Source organism: Triticum aestivum, chromosome 2B, assembly GCF_018294505.1.
Source record: "Triticum aestivum cultivar Chinese Spring chromosome 2B, IWGSC CS RefSeq v2.1, whole genome shotgun sequence".
Classification (NCBI taxonomy): Eukaryota; Viridiplantae; Streptophyta; class Magnoliopsida; order Poales; family Poaceae; genus Triticum; species Triticum aestivum.
In genome coordinates, this window is record NC_057798.1 from 237,790,566 (window position 1) to 237,805,321 (window position 14,756).

The window sequence follows — 14,756 nt, forward strand, 5'->3', positions numbered from 1 at the left end:
AAGAAGGCGTCCTTCCATGGCCATAGAATTTCGTTGCAAACGACCGGCGCTCGTGTCTCGATTAATATCGCGGCCGGACGGACGGGCCACAGGACATTCTCTGTCAAATAAACTCAGGATCAAGTACTCGCACCTACTAGTATTTTTTTTTTCTAGTAGGACAGTTTGCTCTTAGCAATTGAACAGTTCCTAGTTTTCTTAAAAATCATGTGCACGAGGGCTCAAACATTTCACAGGCGCTTACTTACCTTGGGTGCAACCCCACATTATCCCGGTTGAAGCATACTTGGCCCTTTTCACTCGAGTGCGATTCGACGAAATCGTTGCTTTCAGTAAAGAAAACGAATCTTCATGGATCTCGAAGCAAATGAGTGAGCTGAGGCGACGATCGACAACAAACCTTAAGACTAGCCACAATGGGTAGTAACATAGAGTAGTAACATGCCCATGTTACTACTCTATGTTACTACCTCTATAGTGGGTAGTAATATATGTGTGGTAACATGCAACACTTCATTTATTAGACCATAGACTTATTTTACCTTGATATGTGTGATGTTACTCATACTAGTAGTAACTAGCTATGTTAGACTACCCACAATGGAAGTAACATAGGTAGTAACATCACACATATCTAGATAAAATAGATGATGTGGCAAGCAATAAATGAAGAAAGAGAGGTATGTGGTAACATAACTAGTTACTACTAATATGAGTAACATCACACATATCAAAGCAAAATGAGTCTATAGCCTAATAAATAAAGTGCTGCATGTTACTACACATATGTTACTCCCCATTGTAGAGGTAGTAACATAGAGTAGTAACATGGGTATGTTACTACTCTATGTTACTACCCATTGTGGCTAGTCTTACCACATGCCTTTCTTTCTTCATTTATTGCTTGCCACGTCATCCATTTTATTTAGATATGTGTGATGTTACTACCTATGTTACTCCCATTGTGGGTAGTCTAAGCCCTAACCACTTATTATTATAATATTATTATCCATAGACTAGGCCAGTAAGCGCACCCATCTAGGTTCATGAAAACGCGAGAGCCTCAAAAGAAAACATATCCGCTTATTGTAATGTACGACCTCCTATTGACCATAACACGACCATTTTTTTATGATCAAAACATATGATAAAAATAATGCTGCCTTGATTCTTTCCATGGAACATACACAAACACCACAACTAAATGCTTCAATAAAAAACTGGAGTGTAAACAAACAAGGCCGGCCAAATGGAAGCTACTTATGCATTTATTAATTTCTTGCATTTTAATGAAGACGAACAAACTTGGAAACAATTAAACCGGGCCCTTTTTATCTTAGTATTTTAATGAACACACAGGAAGTCGTCAACACAGAAATGGAAACAGGCAGTCAGACCTGTGTTGTGCTGGTGGTGCGAGACCACTAATCTGCAGGGGCAGTTGGGTAACTTCGCCCCCGAACTCAAGTCGTGGAGCGGAGGGCGCAGCCGCCCGCATCCAACGGTCCGAACCGGAGCCTCCAATCCACAGACAGCTCACGCGCACCCCGCCCCTCCGTCCCCGCAGTATCTACGAGAACGCCACCGTCCGGCCGGCGCAGTCCGGCGCTGCCCCGCAGGGGCACATTAGTAATTCGGTTTTCTCTGCTCTAAATATTTTCGCCGGCGGCCTAAGTAACGGATCAAGAGCAAAGGGGGAAAAAGACACAAGGGGCATGGTGGAGGGGACGGAGGTTTGAAATTGTGAGGGAGAAGCGAAACGAAAGCCCCGAGGGGAGCGGGGGGAGGGAGAGGGCGAGCGGAGTAATTGCGTTTTTTGTTGGGGTTTTCCGTCCTGATTCGGGAGCGGGGGGAGAAATCATCCTGTCTCTCCAGTGCTGCTCGCTTTTGATGCGTTTCTTGGCCGATTTCTGCTGCCGCTTCTAGTGCTCCGACCCCTTGATTCGGAGCAGGCTTTGCTTTGGTTTCGGGTTCTTTCGCCTTTCCTTTCGCCAGAGATCGCCGGCTTTTGCCGCTGCCCAGGCTTCTTGGCCGCGTCGTCTCCTCCTCCCTTGAAAAATCGCGCGGAGTCTGGGTTCTTTTCACCCCCGTCCCTCGGTGCGGCACCGCCAAAATCTGTCCTTTGCGCGTGCGATTGGTGCTGTTTTCGGGGCCGGGAGCGTGAGATTTCGAGAGATTTCTTGGGGGGATTTTGAGGTCTCCTGGTGCCTGGTCGTGTAATTCGGGGTTTGGGTGGGTGTCGCTTTCGGGCCCTTGCCGAGCCAGGGGGGTTCATGCGCCTGGAGTTGGCGCTGATTTGATGAGAAATGGAGAAGTTCCTGGCCTCCACGGCGTTCTGCTGTAAGATTTGGCGTATTGCCGTGTGAGCCCTTGCGTGCGCTCACTGGTTTGCTCCGGTGGCTTGTTGATCTCTCGGCGGTGATGCTCTCTGCAGCCGCCGTGATGGCGCCAGTCCCGGCCGCTCCCAAGAGCTCCCTCGAGGTCTTGCTCGAGACCATAAAGAAGCGCGACGAGCGGCCCAAGGATGAGCCGCCGGCATTGCCGGCCCGCCCGACGTGCCGTGGCCGGCTGCCCAGGGCAAGACGGTCGCCGACGCCTCCTAGGGTTCATCTTGAGGATGGAGTGGCAGAGGGTGCTGTGGCGGATACTGACAAGAAGCCGGAAGCTGTAGCGGATACTGACAAGAAGCCGGAAGCTGTGAATGAGAATAAGCCAGAGATTGAGAAGGAGAATACGCCAGAGGTCAAGAAGGAGATTGGTGGGCAGGAGGCCAAGGAGGGGAAGGCTGTAAATGGTCGCATCTTTGGGGCCAAGAGAAAGCTATGCAGTGTGGAAGTGGAACTACTGGATGAGTCTCCGTATGTTGAGAACCTCCACGAGGAGAGGAAGGATGCAATGGCCTGCAAGGAGCCCCCCTCTCCTTATTTTTCCTCAGCAAGATCAAAGAGAAATGGGAAGCCAGTGTTTACTGATTCCATGGACTATGTCCTCCAGAAGGTGAGAATCTCATTCATAGTGAAATTCATGCGATTTTTCCTATTATCATGTGAACAAAGCAACAGCCACAAGTTCAATTTGTCTCTGTCACATAGAGTTAGGCTGAACAATTTCTCTGATATGGTTGCAAAACTCGCTCAGTATTCAACACCAAGAAATGTTAATCAAATTACTACTCGCGTATGCTTTATCTACAAAAGAGTTTAATGTGAATTTATTGTTTTCTCTATAAGTATACAGAACTTATTATCCTGCAGCATTTAGAAGTAGATGAAACAAGTGTTTCTTAATGCTCGTTCATGGTCAGGAAAGCATATTTCATACTTGCTTTGGCCTGTGTGTCAAGTAATTTGGCATGTTACATACTCCTACTTGCTTTGGCCTGTATGGATATGTTGGACAAACAGAACAATTTTGCATGTGCTTGGAATTAGTTCTGATATTAATCCTTCCCCCTGATGATTTGAGTCTGATGTTATGGTAGAAAAAATGAGGCAAAGTAATAATATTTTAACTGTTTTTCAGAAGCTACGGGTTTGGTGTTCTGCATCAGATGAGAAGTGGGAACTCGGACAGATTCAATCAATTTCTGGAGATGACGTCGAAATACACCTTGTTAATGGAGAAGTGAGTCTCATGTTGCTGTAATGGTATAGCTATTTGAGTAAATTTTGGTAACATTGTTACTTATATTTTGTTTGCGCAGGTTTTGACGCTGCCACCAGAAAGACTTTTGCCCGCCAACCCTGATATTCTAGATGGAGTGGATGATTTGATCCAGATGAGCTACTTAAATGAACCTTCCGTCCTTTACAATCTGCAATACCGATACTCTCGTGATCTTATCTACGTACGCACTATCCACCAAGCTCTAGATTGTTCATGGTCCAGTCAATGTCTCTTCATTTGTGTTCTCTTATCCTTGCAGACAAAAGCAGGACCTGTTCTGATTGCTATCAACCCACTGAAAGAGGTTCCACTCTATGGGAAAGATTTCATCAGAAAATACAGACAGAAGCTCACAAATGATCCACATGTGTATGCAATTGCTGATATAGCTTTTAATGAAATGCTAAGAGGTAGGTGTTTAAAAGGAGTAGTTTATAGGATTGTTTTGCAAAATTTATCTTCTAATGCAACTTATGATGCCTTGCAGATGGCATAAACCAATCTATAATAATAAGGTCAGAATGATCTACTTTGCCCTTTATAATAGTAATCACAGTATCTTAAAAATTCTGGGTTGCCCAATCTTTAACATGGTCTCTATGATGTTTGTCTTATTTCAGTGGTGAAAGTGGAGCAGGAAAAACTGAAACAGCTAAAATTGCGATGCAGTATTTGGCTGCTCTAGGGGGAGCTAACGGAATGGAGTCTGAAGTTCTACAGACCAATGTTATTCTGGAAGCATTAGGGAATGCAAAAACATCAAGAAATGATAACTCGAGCAGATTTGTAAGTTTATCTTTAGTGACATGTTGTCAATTCATCATTCTTAAGTAATTCTTATGACACCTTGATGATATCGATACAGGGTAAACTTACTGAAATGCACTTTTCTGAAACCGGAAAGATTTGTGGCGCTAAAATACAAACATGTAAGCCTTCTGCACCATATATTGTTGACATAGCTAGTCATAATATTGTCAAACTTCCTGATAGCTTGTTTCTCTGGGCATGTATGATGTGTTCCTCTAACTGAATCTCATGGAATAGTCCTGCTTGAGAAGGTACAATAGCTTTAGAACTTTACCCCAAACTCCATATTTTAGTATTTGTTGAAAGCTTTAATATCTTATATCTTGCTTGTGCAGTCGAGGGTGGTTCGGAGGGCATCAGGAGAGAGATCATATCATATTTTCTATCAGCTGTGCTCTGGAGCTTCTCCTCTTCACAGAAGTAACCGCACATTCCTATCAAGGAATTAATATATCTTACATTTCATTGCATCGCCTTTCATTTTTTGATCTGTTATATATGCATGTGCTGTTGCAGAAAAATTGTTACTGAGAGACGCCAATTACTATAATTACTTGAAGCAGAGTGCTTGCTTGAGAATTGATGGTGTTGATGATGCTAAAAGATTTTCGTCGTTATTGGTAATGTTTCTACAAATCAACCACATTTCCGACGAAACTTCGGCTATTATCGTTACTTGTTACTCATCCATTTTTTCATTTGCAGGGTGCATTGGATATTGTTCAGATATCTGGGGAAAACCAGATGGAATTATTTTCTATGCTAGCAGTTGTCTTGTGGCTGGGAAACATTTCATTCTCTGTGATAGACAATGAAAGCCATGTGGAAGTTGATTCGAATGAAGGTACCAATTACCCGTTGGCGAATGTACTCCTCTTTGTGCAAAAAACCCCTATCCCCTTCCATATTTTTTCTGTTTTGATAATACCCTGTAGAAATATCCCAAAGTGTAAACTGTGTTCCACATTTGTACAAAGAAGTTGATATTGGCGTCATTTGATTTTCATGGGGTTTGCTGAATGACCATTGTTTCCCATTGTTTAATGTCTTCACAGGGTTGGTTAATGCAGCAAAGCTGTTAGGTTGCAGTGTCCCTCAATTGGTGATTGCTCTCTCAACTCGTAAAATCCAAGCTGGAAAGGAAAATATTGTTCAAAGACTGACGTTAACCCAGGTTTGAAATTGCCTGGAAAATTTATCTATCTGGGGATATCTGTCAGCTGTTGCTTATTGATTTTCTTGTCTTGTTTTTTACTTATAATTTCTGCTTTCTCTAGGCAATCGATGCAAGGGATGCTCTAGCGAAGTCAATCTATGCTCATCTGTTTGACTGGATTGTTGAGCAAATTAACGACTCGCTTGGAACGGGGAGACAACGTACACGAAGATCCATAAGTATTTTGGATATCTATGGCTTCGAATCTTTCAATGTATGGAGTTCATTGCATTTTATCGAATACAAGTTCTGCTTGAGTGCTCTTTAGATGACATTAAGTTATACCATTGCAGAAAAATGGCTTTGAACAGTTCTGTATAAATTATGCCAATGAAAGGCTGCAACAGCATTTTAACCGACATCTATTCAAACTAGAACAGGAGGTAAGATTCTGACACTTCTCTGGATTATTTGTTTGTTTAATATAATAGGTGTAAACAGCTATAAGTCTTATTATTACATACACGTTCTTCCATGTAAACCAGGGTTTAGGGTACATTGCGCTGTCAGTGCTTGTGTACTAAAGATGTGAAGGACGAAATTTCCTGATTTTTTCATAACTAGGGCACTAGTTGGATGCTGAAGTTGATTTTACATAGCCCAAGTTGTATATGCATGCTCTGATGCAATCACAATGTCCGATTTTTTTATTGATAATGGAAGCTCCTTTTATTAACCCGGGCCTCTGCGTCATAGATGCATGCAGCCATACTTATTACAGAGCTTATTACATCATCAAGAAAAGTGGTCTCGACTAAAACAGAAGAAACCATAACACCCAGTTAAAGCACAATAAAGAGCTATTAGCCTACCACACAAGACTACTCTATAAACTAAGAAGTCTATCACTGGCACGCCATCCAAATCCGGACATACAATATCCGATACTACCTGTTTTATGTCTTGTCTTCTGAGACTCTGAGTGCGTCTGTGCTTTCCTAAACGATGTCAAAGTTCTTGTAGCTAGGGTAATAAACCTCAACAATAGCAGGCCTTTGTTGGTCACTGAGCTTTTTCACCCTATACTGCGATTAGCAAACACCAAACCTTGTTTTATGGTATTTTAAGGAAATGGTAAATTTGGTTATTGTCTAAGATGTGGGAAACAGAAAAACTCGATATGTTTCAGGAAACACGAAAAGATAATAAACCACAGGATGCAGTAGATTTCTGTTTGGCTTGCAAGTTCTGGCCTTCTGAATATATCGTAAACTGGATAACTACCGCCATGAGGATGGCACGACATCACGATGTAGGGGATTGAGGGATAGAACATAGGTGAGACGAAGAACGTGGGTGGACCCGATTACTTACGTACTTACTTACTAAGCCTTTTGTCCCAAACAAGTTGGGGTAGGCTAGATATGAAACCCTTTCACGAGGACTTCCCAGGAGGTCACCCATCCTAGTACTACTCTCGCCCAAATGGGTTTCATACCCAAAGGACTAGCTAGTTTTTACGGTGGCTCGCCAAGCCTATCACAACCCTTAGATATGAAACCCTTTCACGAGGACTTCCCGGGAGGTCACCCATCCTAGTACTACTCTCGCTCAAATGGGTTTCATACCCATGGGACTGACTAGTTTTTACGTTGGCTCGCCAAGTCTATCACAACCCTCCTCCTTTACCCGGGCTTGGGACCGGCTATGCCTAGAAGACATAGGCGGAGTTGGGTGGACCCGATTGATAAACTATTTTTATTAGCTTGATTAACATTCATAATGGATACATCCATCCCCTTATATATGAAGGGAAGAAAGATCCTGTTTCCAATTCAAATGATACAATGTTATCTAATCCTCCTTGCCTAACTGACTGGGACATCATCCTTTTTTAGGGTAGCTAGGGAGTAAGGATGTCTGAGACCTAACTAATGCACCTAATACCATTTCCAGTATTGTTAGAACACTGGTTGGAAGTTGCGTCTTACCAATGATCGAGCCCAACTTTGCGAATTGCTTAGTTGTTTTAAGATATATGCAGCTTGTTTTAGTTTCCGTGTTGTAAAATTATAAAGTTGATTCTTGATGTTTTCATTTATCTGCTCATGCATTCACGTGTTTCCAGTTTTGTTTTATGCATTTTCCTCTGCATCTTTGTACTTATGCTAATTCTATTCTTTCAGGAGTATCTGGATGATGGAATTGACTGGGCCAGTGTGGAATTTGTGGACAACACTGACTGTTTATCTCTCTTTGAGAAGGTATGCAGTATATTTTTCATGGAACAACTTTACTTATGAACCATATCCTCAAGCTATCTACATTGCTGGCTGGAGTAATGTTGCAATTTTGATATTTTTATGCATTTCTTTTATAATTACTGACCTGACATGTGCAACCTGTAACTGGATGTGCTTTTAGTCAAATTTCCTTTCCGTTGTCATTTTGTTTTTCTTGTTATTAGTTCTGCCATGCGAATGTCTTGCAGTGCAGAAATTTATCATTTCTGTCACCAAATCTCCTTGGGCTCACTGATGTCTGAGACTCTCTGAGTTACTTAAGTACTTCGTATCAAGCTACTCCAGCATAAATGACATCATCCACGATAAAGTGATTTTTAAATAGATTTAAATATCTTTAAGAGGAGTGCCTCTGTGCTTTCCTAAAAGAGAACACTAAAAATAAAAAATGCACAGATTATTGTTTGGCTGCAATTGTTAAAGAATTGTGCTACATTGAGTCCTTGATGGTGATGACATGTTAATACCTTTTGATATTAGTTTCACTGTTTAAATGTTCTATAATTGTATGTGCACTATTTTACAACATTCTATGTTACAGAGGCCTCTAGGGCTATTATCTTTGCTGGATGAAGAGTCTACATTCCCAAAGGCAACAGATCTTTCCTTTGCTAACAAACTTAAGCAGCACTTGAGTGGAAATCCTGGATTTAAGGGCGAACAAGATGGTGCCTTTAAGATTTGTCATTATGCTGGAGAGGTTGGTGGTCCTCAAATACATATTCCTCCATTTGTGAGCTTGTTCAATAAACCATCATTATTTTGTGTGGAAGCTCTCTATATGCTAATTGATAATTGTGCACACTGTAATTCTAGGTTTCGTATGATACAACTGGGTTCTTGGAGAAGAATAGAGATCCACTGCACAGCGAGTCAATTCAATTACTCTCTTCGTGCAAAAGTGATCTTCCAAAAGATTTTGCGTCTGTCATGATTGCTGATTCTCAGAATAAGTCAACTTTGTCACGTCACTTATTTGTTGATTCACAAAAACAAAGCGTTGTGAACAAATTTAAGGTATTCATCATCTATTCATCTGATCGATCGTTTGAGCATGTTCTCAAGCTCTCTGATTATTTTCTTTCAGTTTTATAATTTGCATGTATTTTTCTAGTAACATCTCAATGCATGATGTTGCTTGCATTATTGTCAAGATGGCTTTACTTATAACGATCTCGATACTCTCTTTAATACCCAGGCTCAACTATTCAAGCTAATGCAGCAATTAGAGAATACAAGTCCTCATTTCATTCGATGCATCCAGCCAAATAACAAACAACGCCCGAGGCAATTCGAACATGACCTTGTCTTGCACCAGCTTAAGTGCTGTGGTGTGTTTGAAGTTGTGCGGATATCGAGAGCAGGCTATCCAACTCGGATGACACACCAACAGTTTGCTGAAAGGTTGGTACTTTGCTGAGCTACACTATTTTTTTGCTTGAAATGCAGAGCTAGACTTAATGAGCACACTTCTTTATTTTGTTCAATACTAGCACACGAGCTGACTCCAGGTTCCATCTTTTTATAATAATCTGCAGATATGGATTTCTTCTCTCTCATTCTGTCGCATCTCAGAATCCACTTAGTATTTCAGTTGCTGTATTACAACAATTCAGTATACCCCCAGAAATGTATCAAGTTGGCTACACAAAATTGTTTCTTCGTACGGGACAGGTATAACAAGCATTCTAATAGTTTTCATCGTACATTCAGCTCTCCAGTTTAATTTGCAAGATCAATAATATTTTGGTACACCATAATCAAATTTACTTCGCAATGATTTTCCATTCGTGTATGTGGTATTATGTATGTTGCTTGTCATTCTTATTGATAATTTTGTAGGTTGCTGCACTGGAAAATGCCAAAAACCGGATGTTCCATGGAGCTCTTCGGATTCAGAGAAACTTCCGTGGGTTGCATACTCGAAGAGAATATCACACACTGAAGAAAGGAGCAACAGCTTTGCAGTCATGTAATATTTTAAACAAATTGCCTTTTTAGGATGTGCAGACTTTGAAATTGAAATAATTCTCCTTGCTCTGTTAATCAACACAATCTTGGTTATTTCACTTACCTTTTTCATTTGCCAATGTACAGTTGTAAGAGGTGAAAAGGCAAGATTTCGATTTGATTACCTTTTCAAGAGATGGAGGGCAGCTGTTCTCATACAGAAGTACACTAGGCGTCGACTTGCAGCCACCATGTTTACTGATCAGCTAAAAAATATTGTTGTTCTACAGTCTGGTAATTTATGAAGGCGTAATATCACAATATTGCAGTAGATTATTGCGTTCATCACTTCATCTAATCATCTGCTTCCGTATGTTTCTACAGTGATACGTGGGTGCCTGGCCAGGAAGAAATTCAACTGCTTGCAGGAAGAAAAGGAATCTAAAGTCATTAACAGCAAAGTTAAAAGGGATGTAAGGAATAATATTTCACAACCGAGGTTATGCCATGTGAGTTCTAGGTCACCAGATCTCTATATTTTGTCCGTTATAAATCTAGCAAGACCCTGGTTGCTGCTGCATACCACTTTTATGCAGCACCAGATGGGTAGTAATTTACTATTGAGTCCAGCACCAGACGGGAACTACTCTATACTATGTGCGTAATCATCAACAAAGAGCTACTGAAAATGTTTGTTTTATTAATACAAGATTTCCCTGCACTTGGTTCAACTGCCTAATGGCAGAGGCGTCAAAGGTTTGATAGTCTTTAATTATTTGCATCCCATGTCAGGAAATGAATGGAGAGTATCCTCGCCAACCAGTTGTCACAGAACTCGAGGAACGCGTTTCAAAAGCTGAGGCTTTATTACGAGACAAAGAGGAAGAAAATGCGATGCTGAAGCAACAATTGGAACAGTATGAGAATAAATGGTCAGAATATGAGACCAAGATGAAAGTTATGGAAGAGGCATGGAAGAAACAGCTCTCTTCTCTGCAGGTAAATCATTTATAGTAGCTTTTGTTTTCGTTTAAGGCACCTGATCAACATCTTCTAAAACATGAAATTCATCTGACAAGATAATGACAACATATACTACTTCAGCATGCCTTGTGTGATGAAATCTGAAGTATTCATGAATGTTGTGTCAAGCATGCCTTGAACTAAAAGAATAGATGCATCTAGAGTTTGAATATTTGAATGTTAGATTAGAGAGGAGTGTCTCATAATTCCATGGCATTCAGTTTTTTTTTTGTTTTTTTTTTGCATTACCCTTGAGATGATGCGATCCTCTTGTTTTCCTTTCAGTTGAGTCTTGTGGCTGCTAAGAAGAGCCTAGCTGCTGATGACATGGTCACCCGAGCAGCTCGGACTGATACCACTCCAACGCATGCTCAATACGACTCTGAAGATACAATGTCCACAGGGACCCATACCCCAGAAGGAACAGAGTTGAAATACCAAAACCACAACCCTGAACCTAGAGTGGTGACAGGAAACTCAGATAGGCGGATAAATGCTGTGAATCACCTAGCAAAGGAGTTTGAGGACAGGCGGCAGGTGTTCGACGACGATGCTGGCTTCCTTGTCGCCGTGAAATCCGGACAGATTGGTTCAAATATGAATCCGGACGATGAACTCAGGAAGCTGAAGGACCGGTTTGCTACATGGAAGAAAGACTACAAATCTCGGTTGAAGGAAACGAAGGTAAACCTTCAGAAGGTCGGCAGTCATGACGAGAAATCTCGGAAAAGATGGTGGGGGAAGAAGAGCTCCAAGTGAACGCGGAAGTTACAAGGTCAGAGCATTTCCTCACATTTTGAGTGCCATTGCATCAAAGGAAGAGAGATCAAGAAATGGCAGGAGAGAAGGCGGTTTTGTGATTCTCGCTCTCTATCGCAAGCAAGCCTGGTGAGATGGCGGCGACGGCGAACTCCATCGCCGATACCTGCGCATCCAGTGTTTCGGGAGTGTCGAAAGAACTGCAAGAGGCACAGCAAGCGATCTGTACATGTGTGTTAGTTCTGAGTTGTCAGTGTATGTATGTGTATGTTGTCGTGTATGTAGAGCGATGAACCGGAAATATGAAAGGGTAATTAAATACAGATTATCCGCCGAGAGCGAATAGAGATGCAACAGCAGGACTGTAATGTGTACAGGAAAGAAATCGTTGGAATGTGCAAGGCGTTTGAATCCATTGTTTCCTCCCTTGTCCGCGTGAGCTTCGTTTCTGCACTGTACCTGACTGAGTTTGCCAAGTTTCTGAGTAAGAGCTGCTCTCACGGCCATTGGCGCTTCATTTCTGCACTGTACGTGACCATACAAGTGGAATGCTAGATAATATATACTCCCTCCGTGAATGTAAGGGCTTGCCTGCTCCCTTCCCATGCTCCCATCCGTGCTCCCACTTCATCCTACGGTTCACCTTTTTCCTTTCTAATCTAATCATCTCCCCCCTTGATTTTAAGGAGGTGGGGCCGGGTCTTATTTTGTTCCAATCAAATTAAGCCACGTATGCGGGAGCACGGATGGGCGCACGCGAGGGGAGCAGGCAAGTCTCGTCCACCCATGATAAGGGATAAATCGGCAATTTATCGGCCCATTTATCGCCATATCAGCCGATTTATCTTATCGATCAGACACCGGTAAACGATAAATCGTCCGATTTACCGGAATATCGGAAGATAGCTTGAACGGTGAGTCCGTTTCAAAATAAGTGTCTTAAGTTTAGTATAACTTTGTACTAAAGTTAATACAAAGTTGATAAGTGTCTTAGTATAATTTTGGGACGGAGGAAGTATTTGGCAAACGGAGTAAAGAAAATAGTTTTCTATTAAATTGAATGTAGCTCATAAACCTAAAAAATAGAACAAAGTTGATAATCTCATATGGTGTGCTTTTAATTCCAGCTTGTTTTGCAATTCTACTTGTGTCAAAATATTTGATTGGTAGTAGCTTGGAGCTACAGATGGAAAATTTGGGGTCAAAACTACTATGTATACAATCCAATATGGAATTTATAATCAATCTAACAAACAATAACTAGCGTCTACCGGTTTATACAGATCTAAGAGCATTACTAGTAGAACCCTCAAACCCTCAAATTCTCAAAGCACTTTTAAGGGTTGAGAAGTGCCACTTTTTGACACTTTTAAGGGTTGAAAAACAGGGGCAAATACTAGAACCCTCAAACCCAACCCGTAAACTGCTTTAAGGGTTGGATTTGAGGGTTCTAGTCTTTGCCTCAACCCCAACCTTTAAATCTATCATTTGGCATCTCACAATTTATGACAACAAGAACACAATCAACTTCCAAACAAACTACCAAATGACAATCATTGATGCATGGTTTAATAGTTTACATCACAAAATCATCATCTTCCTCCTCTCATCGGCACCATCACCAAAAGTTGCACCTCGGCGCCATCTCCTAGACCACAAGCGGGCTCCATCAAGCATGTCCATCGCCACCGATGGAGTCGTACACACCGCCATCACCACAACTACTCATCGGAGTGTCACCTCGAAAAGTAGAGGACGCAACACGAAACATCCTCTTCCTCTCCGCGATGTCCTCCTTGTAGTCCTTCCACCATTGCAATTGGTCTTGATCCATGTCCTTCTTGGACATCATCATGTGCTCTTTCTCTTCCACCATGAGTTCTTTCCATACCTTTGCCTCTTTGAGCTTGATCATCCTCTCCTCCAACTCGGCCTTGCGCTTTGCTTCTTCACGTTTTGCTTCAACTTGTGCAAGCTTGACCTCTTTCTTCTTCTCGGTGATAAGAAGCTTCATCTCCAATGTCTTCGTTGTCAATTCCTCTCTTGCCTTTATCATGTGGTCCATCTTCTCCCTTAGGCTTGACGCCTCTTCTTCCATCTTCACCCTTAGCTTGCCCTTCTTGTTTCCCTCGGGCTTTCCCACGTTCCTCTCCTCCTCATCTTCACTATCGTCCATCCTTAGCATTGCCGACTTCTTGGGTGCGGTCTCTTGATCCCTCAACTTCCACTTGTCAAAGGTTTGAAGAATTGACCAAACATGCTTAAATGGGAATGGCTTGCCCTTGGAAGCGGCCATCTCCTTGTACCTCAAGCCGGCAATTGTCTCCTATCAACCACACATAAATCACATAAGAACCCACCAATAGCATAGTGCACACACATAATTAAAAAAGTGAAGAAATATGTACTTACATAGTCACTCTCCACGGTTCCACTAGGTGGTGCATCCCTCACTTGGTCCATGGCCGCACTCCAACGAGAACAAGCGGGCTTGATCAACTCCCAACGGCCTTGAAGCGACCGGAATGTGCGATGGATGAACCCACTATTCTTCGGCTTGATCCTACAATAAACGTCCTCAATCCTTTGCCAATAGAGTTTACCGGTTTGATCGGTGCCGGTGGTAGCATCCATTCCCACAGCTGCCCAAGCACGAACCAAGAGGACATCTTCCGCCTCGGTGTAGTTTGTGGACCGAGCGTGTGGGCGGGAAGCGGCGGTGAATGCCTCCACCCCTATCTCGGCCACCTCCTCCTCGTCATCCCCTTCATCCTCCTCATCTTCCTCCAAGTCGTCTCCAACCCTAAAGGGGTCTAGAGGCGGAGCTCCGAGGTCCACCTCCGCGTTTTGGAGGAGGTCCATGAACGAGGATGGGGTTGCCATTTCCTCGAGCACCTCGTGCACGGCGGGAGAAGGTTCAGTGACGGTGGCGGGCGGGGGCCTTCTTTCGCGGCTTCTTCACGGTCGGGGACGAGCCGGCGACCTTGGCGGCCCCTTGAGGCCCACGGCCGGCCGCCTTCGGGCGGCTCTTCTTGGGGGCGGGCGCCGGGGCCGTGGCGTGGGCGGGCGCCGGGGCGGGGACGGGGGCC

At 42.8% G+C, this 14,756-nt stretch overlaps 1 protein-coding gene across 1 annotated transcript; it reads left to right on the plus strand.

Annotated features, from left to right (window-relative positions):
• Nucleotides 1-1,701: 1,701 nt before the first annotated feature.
• Nucleotides 1,702-12,082, plus strand: LOC123044548 (myosin-3). The gene is made up of 24 exons (XM_044467317.1): nucleotides 1,702-2,997; nucleotides 3,523-3,624; nucleotides 3,704-3,847; nucleotides 3,926-4,076; nucleotides 4,154-4,181; nucleotides 4,287-4,452; nucleotides 4,532-4,595; nucleotides 4,714-4,727; nucleotides 4,812-4,896; nucleotides 4,993-5,096; nucleotides 5,182-5,320; nucleotides 5,532-5,650; nucleotides 5,754-5,906; nucleotides 5,986-6,075; nucleotides 7,819-7,896; nucleotides 8,477-8,635; nucleotides 8,752-8,952; nucleotides 9,134-9,339; nucleotides 9,474-9,609; nucleotides 9,778-9,907; nucleotides 10,033-10,179; nucleotides 10,270-10,394; nucleotides 10,678-10,884; nucleotides 11,194-12,082. The coding sequence occupies exons 1-24, from the start codon at nucleotides 2,422-2,424 to the stop codon at nucleotides 11,665-11,667; spliced, it is 3,798 nt and encodes a 1,265-aa protein (XP_044323252.1). The 5' UTR covers nucleotides 1,702-2,421; the 3' UTR covers nucleotides 11,668-12,082.
• The last annotated feature ends 2,674 nt before the right edge of the window (nucleotides 12,083-14,756 follow it).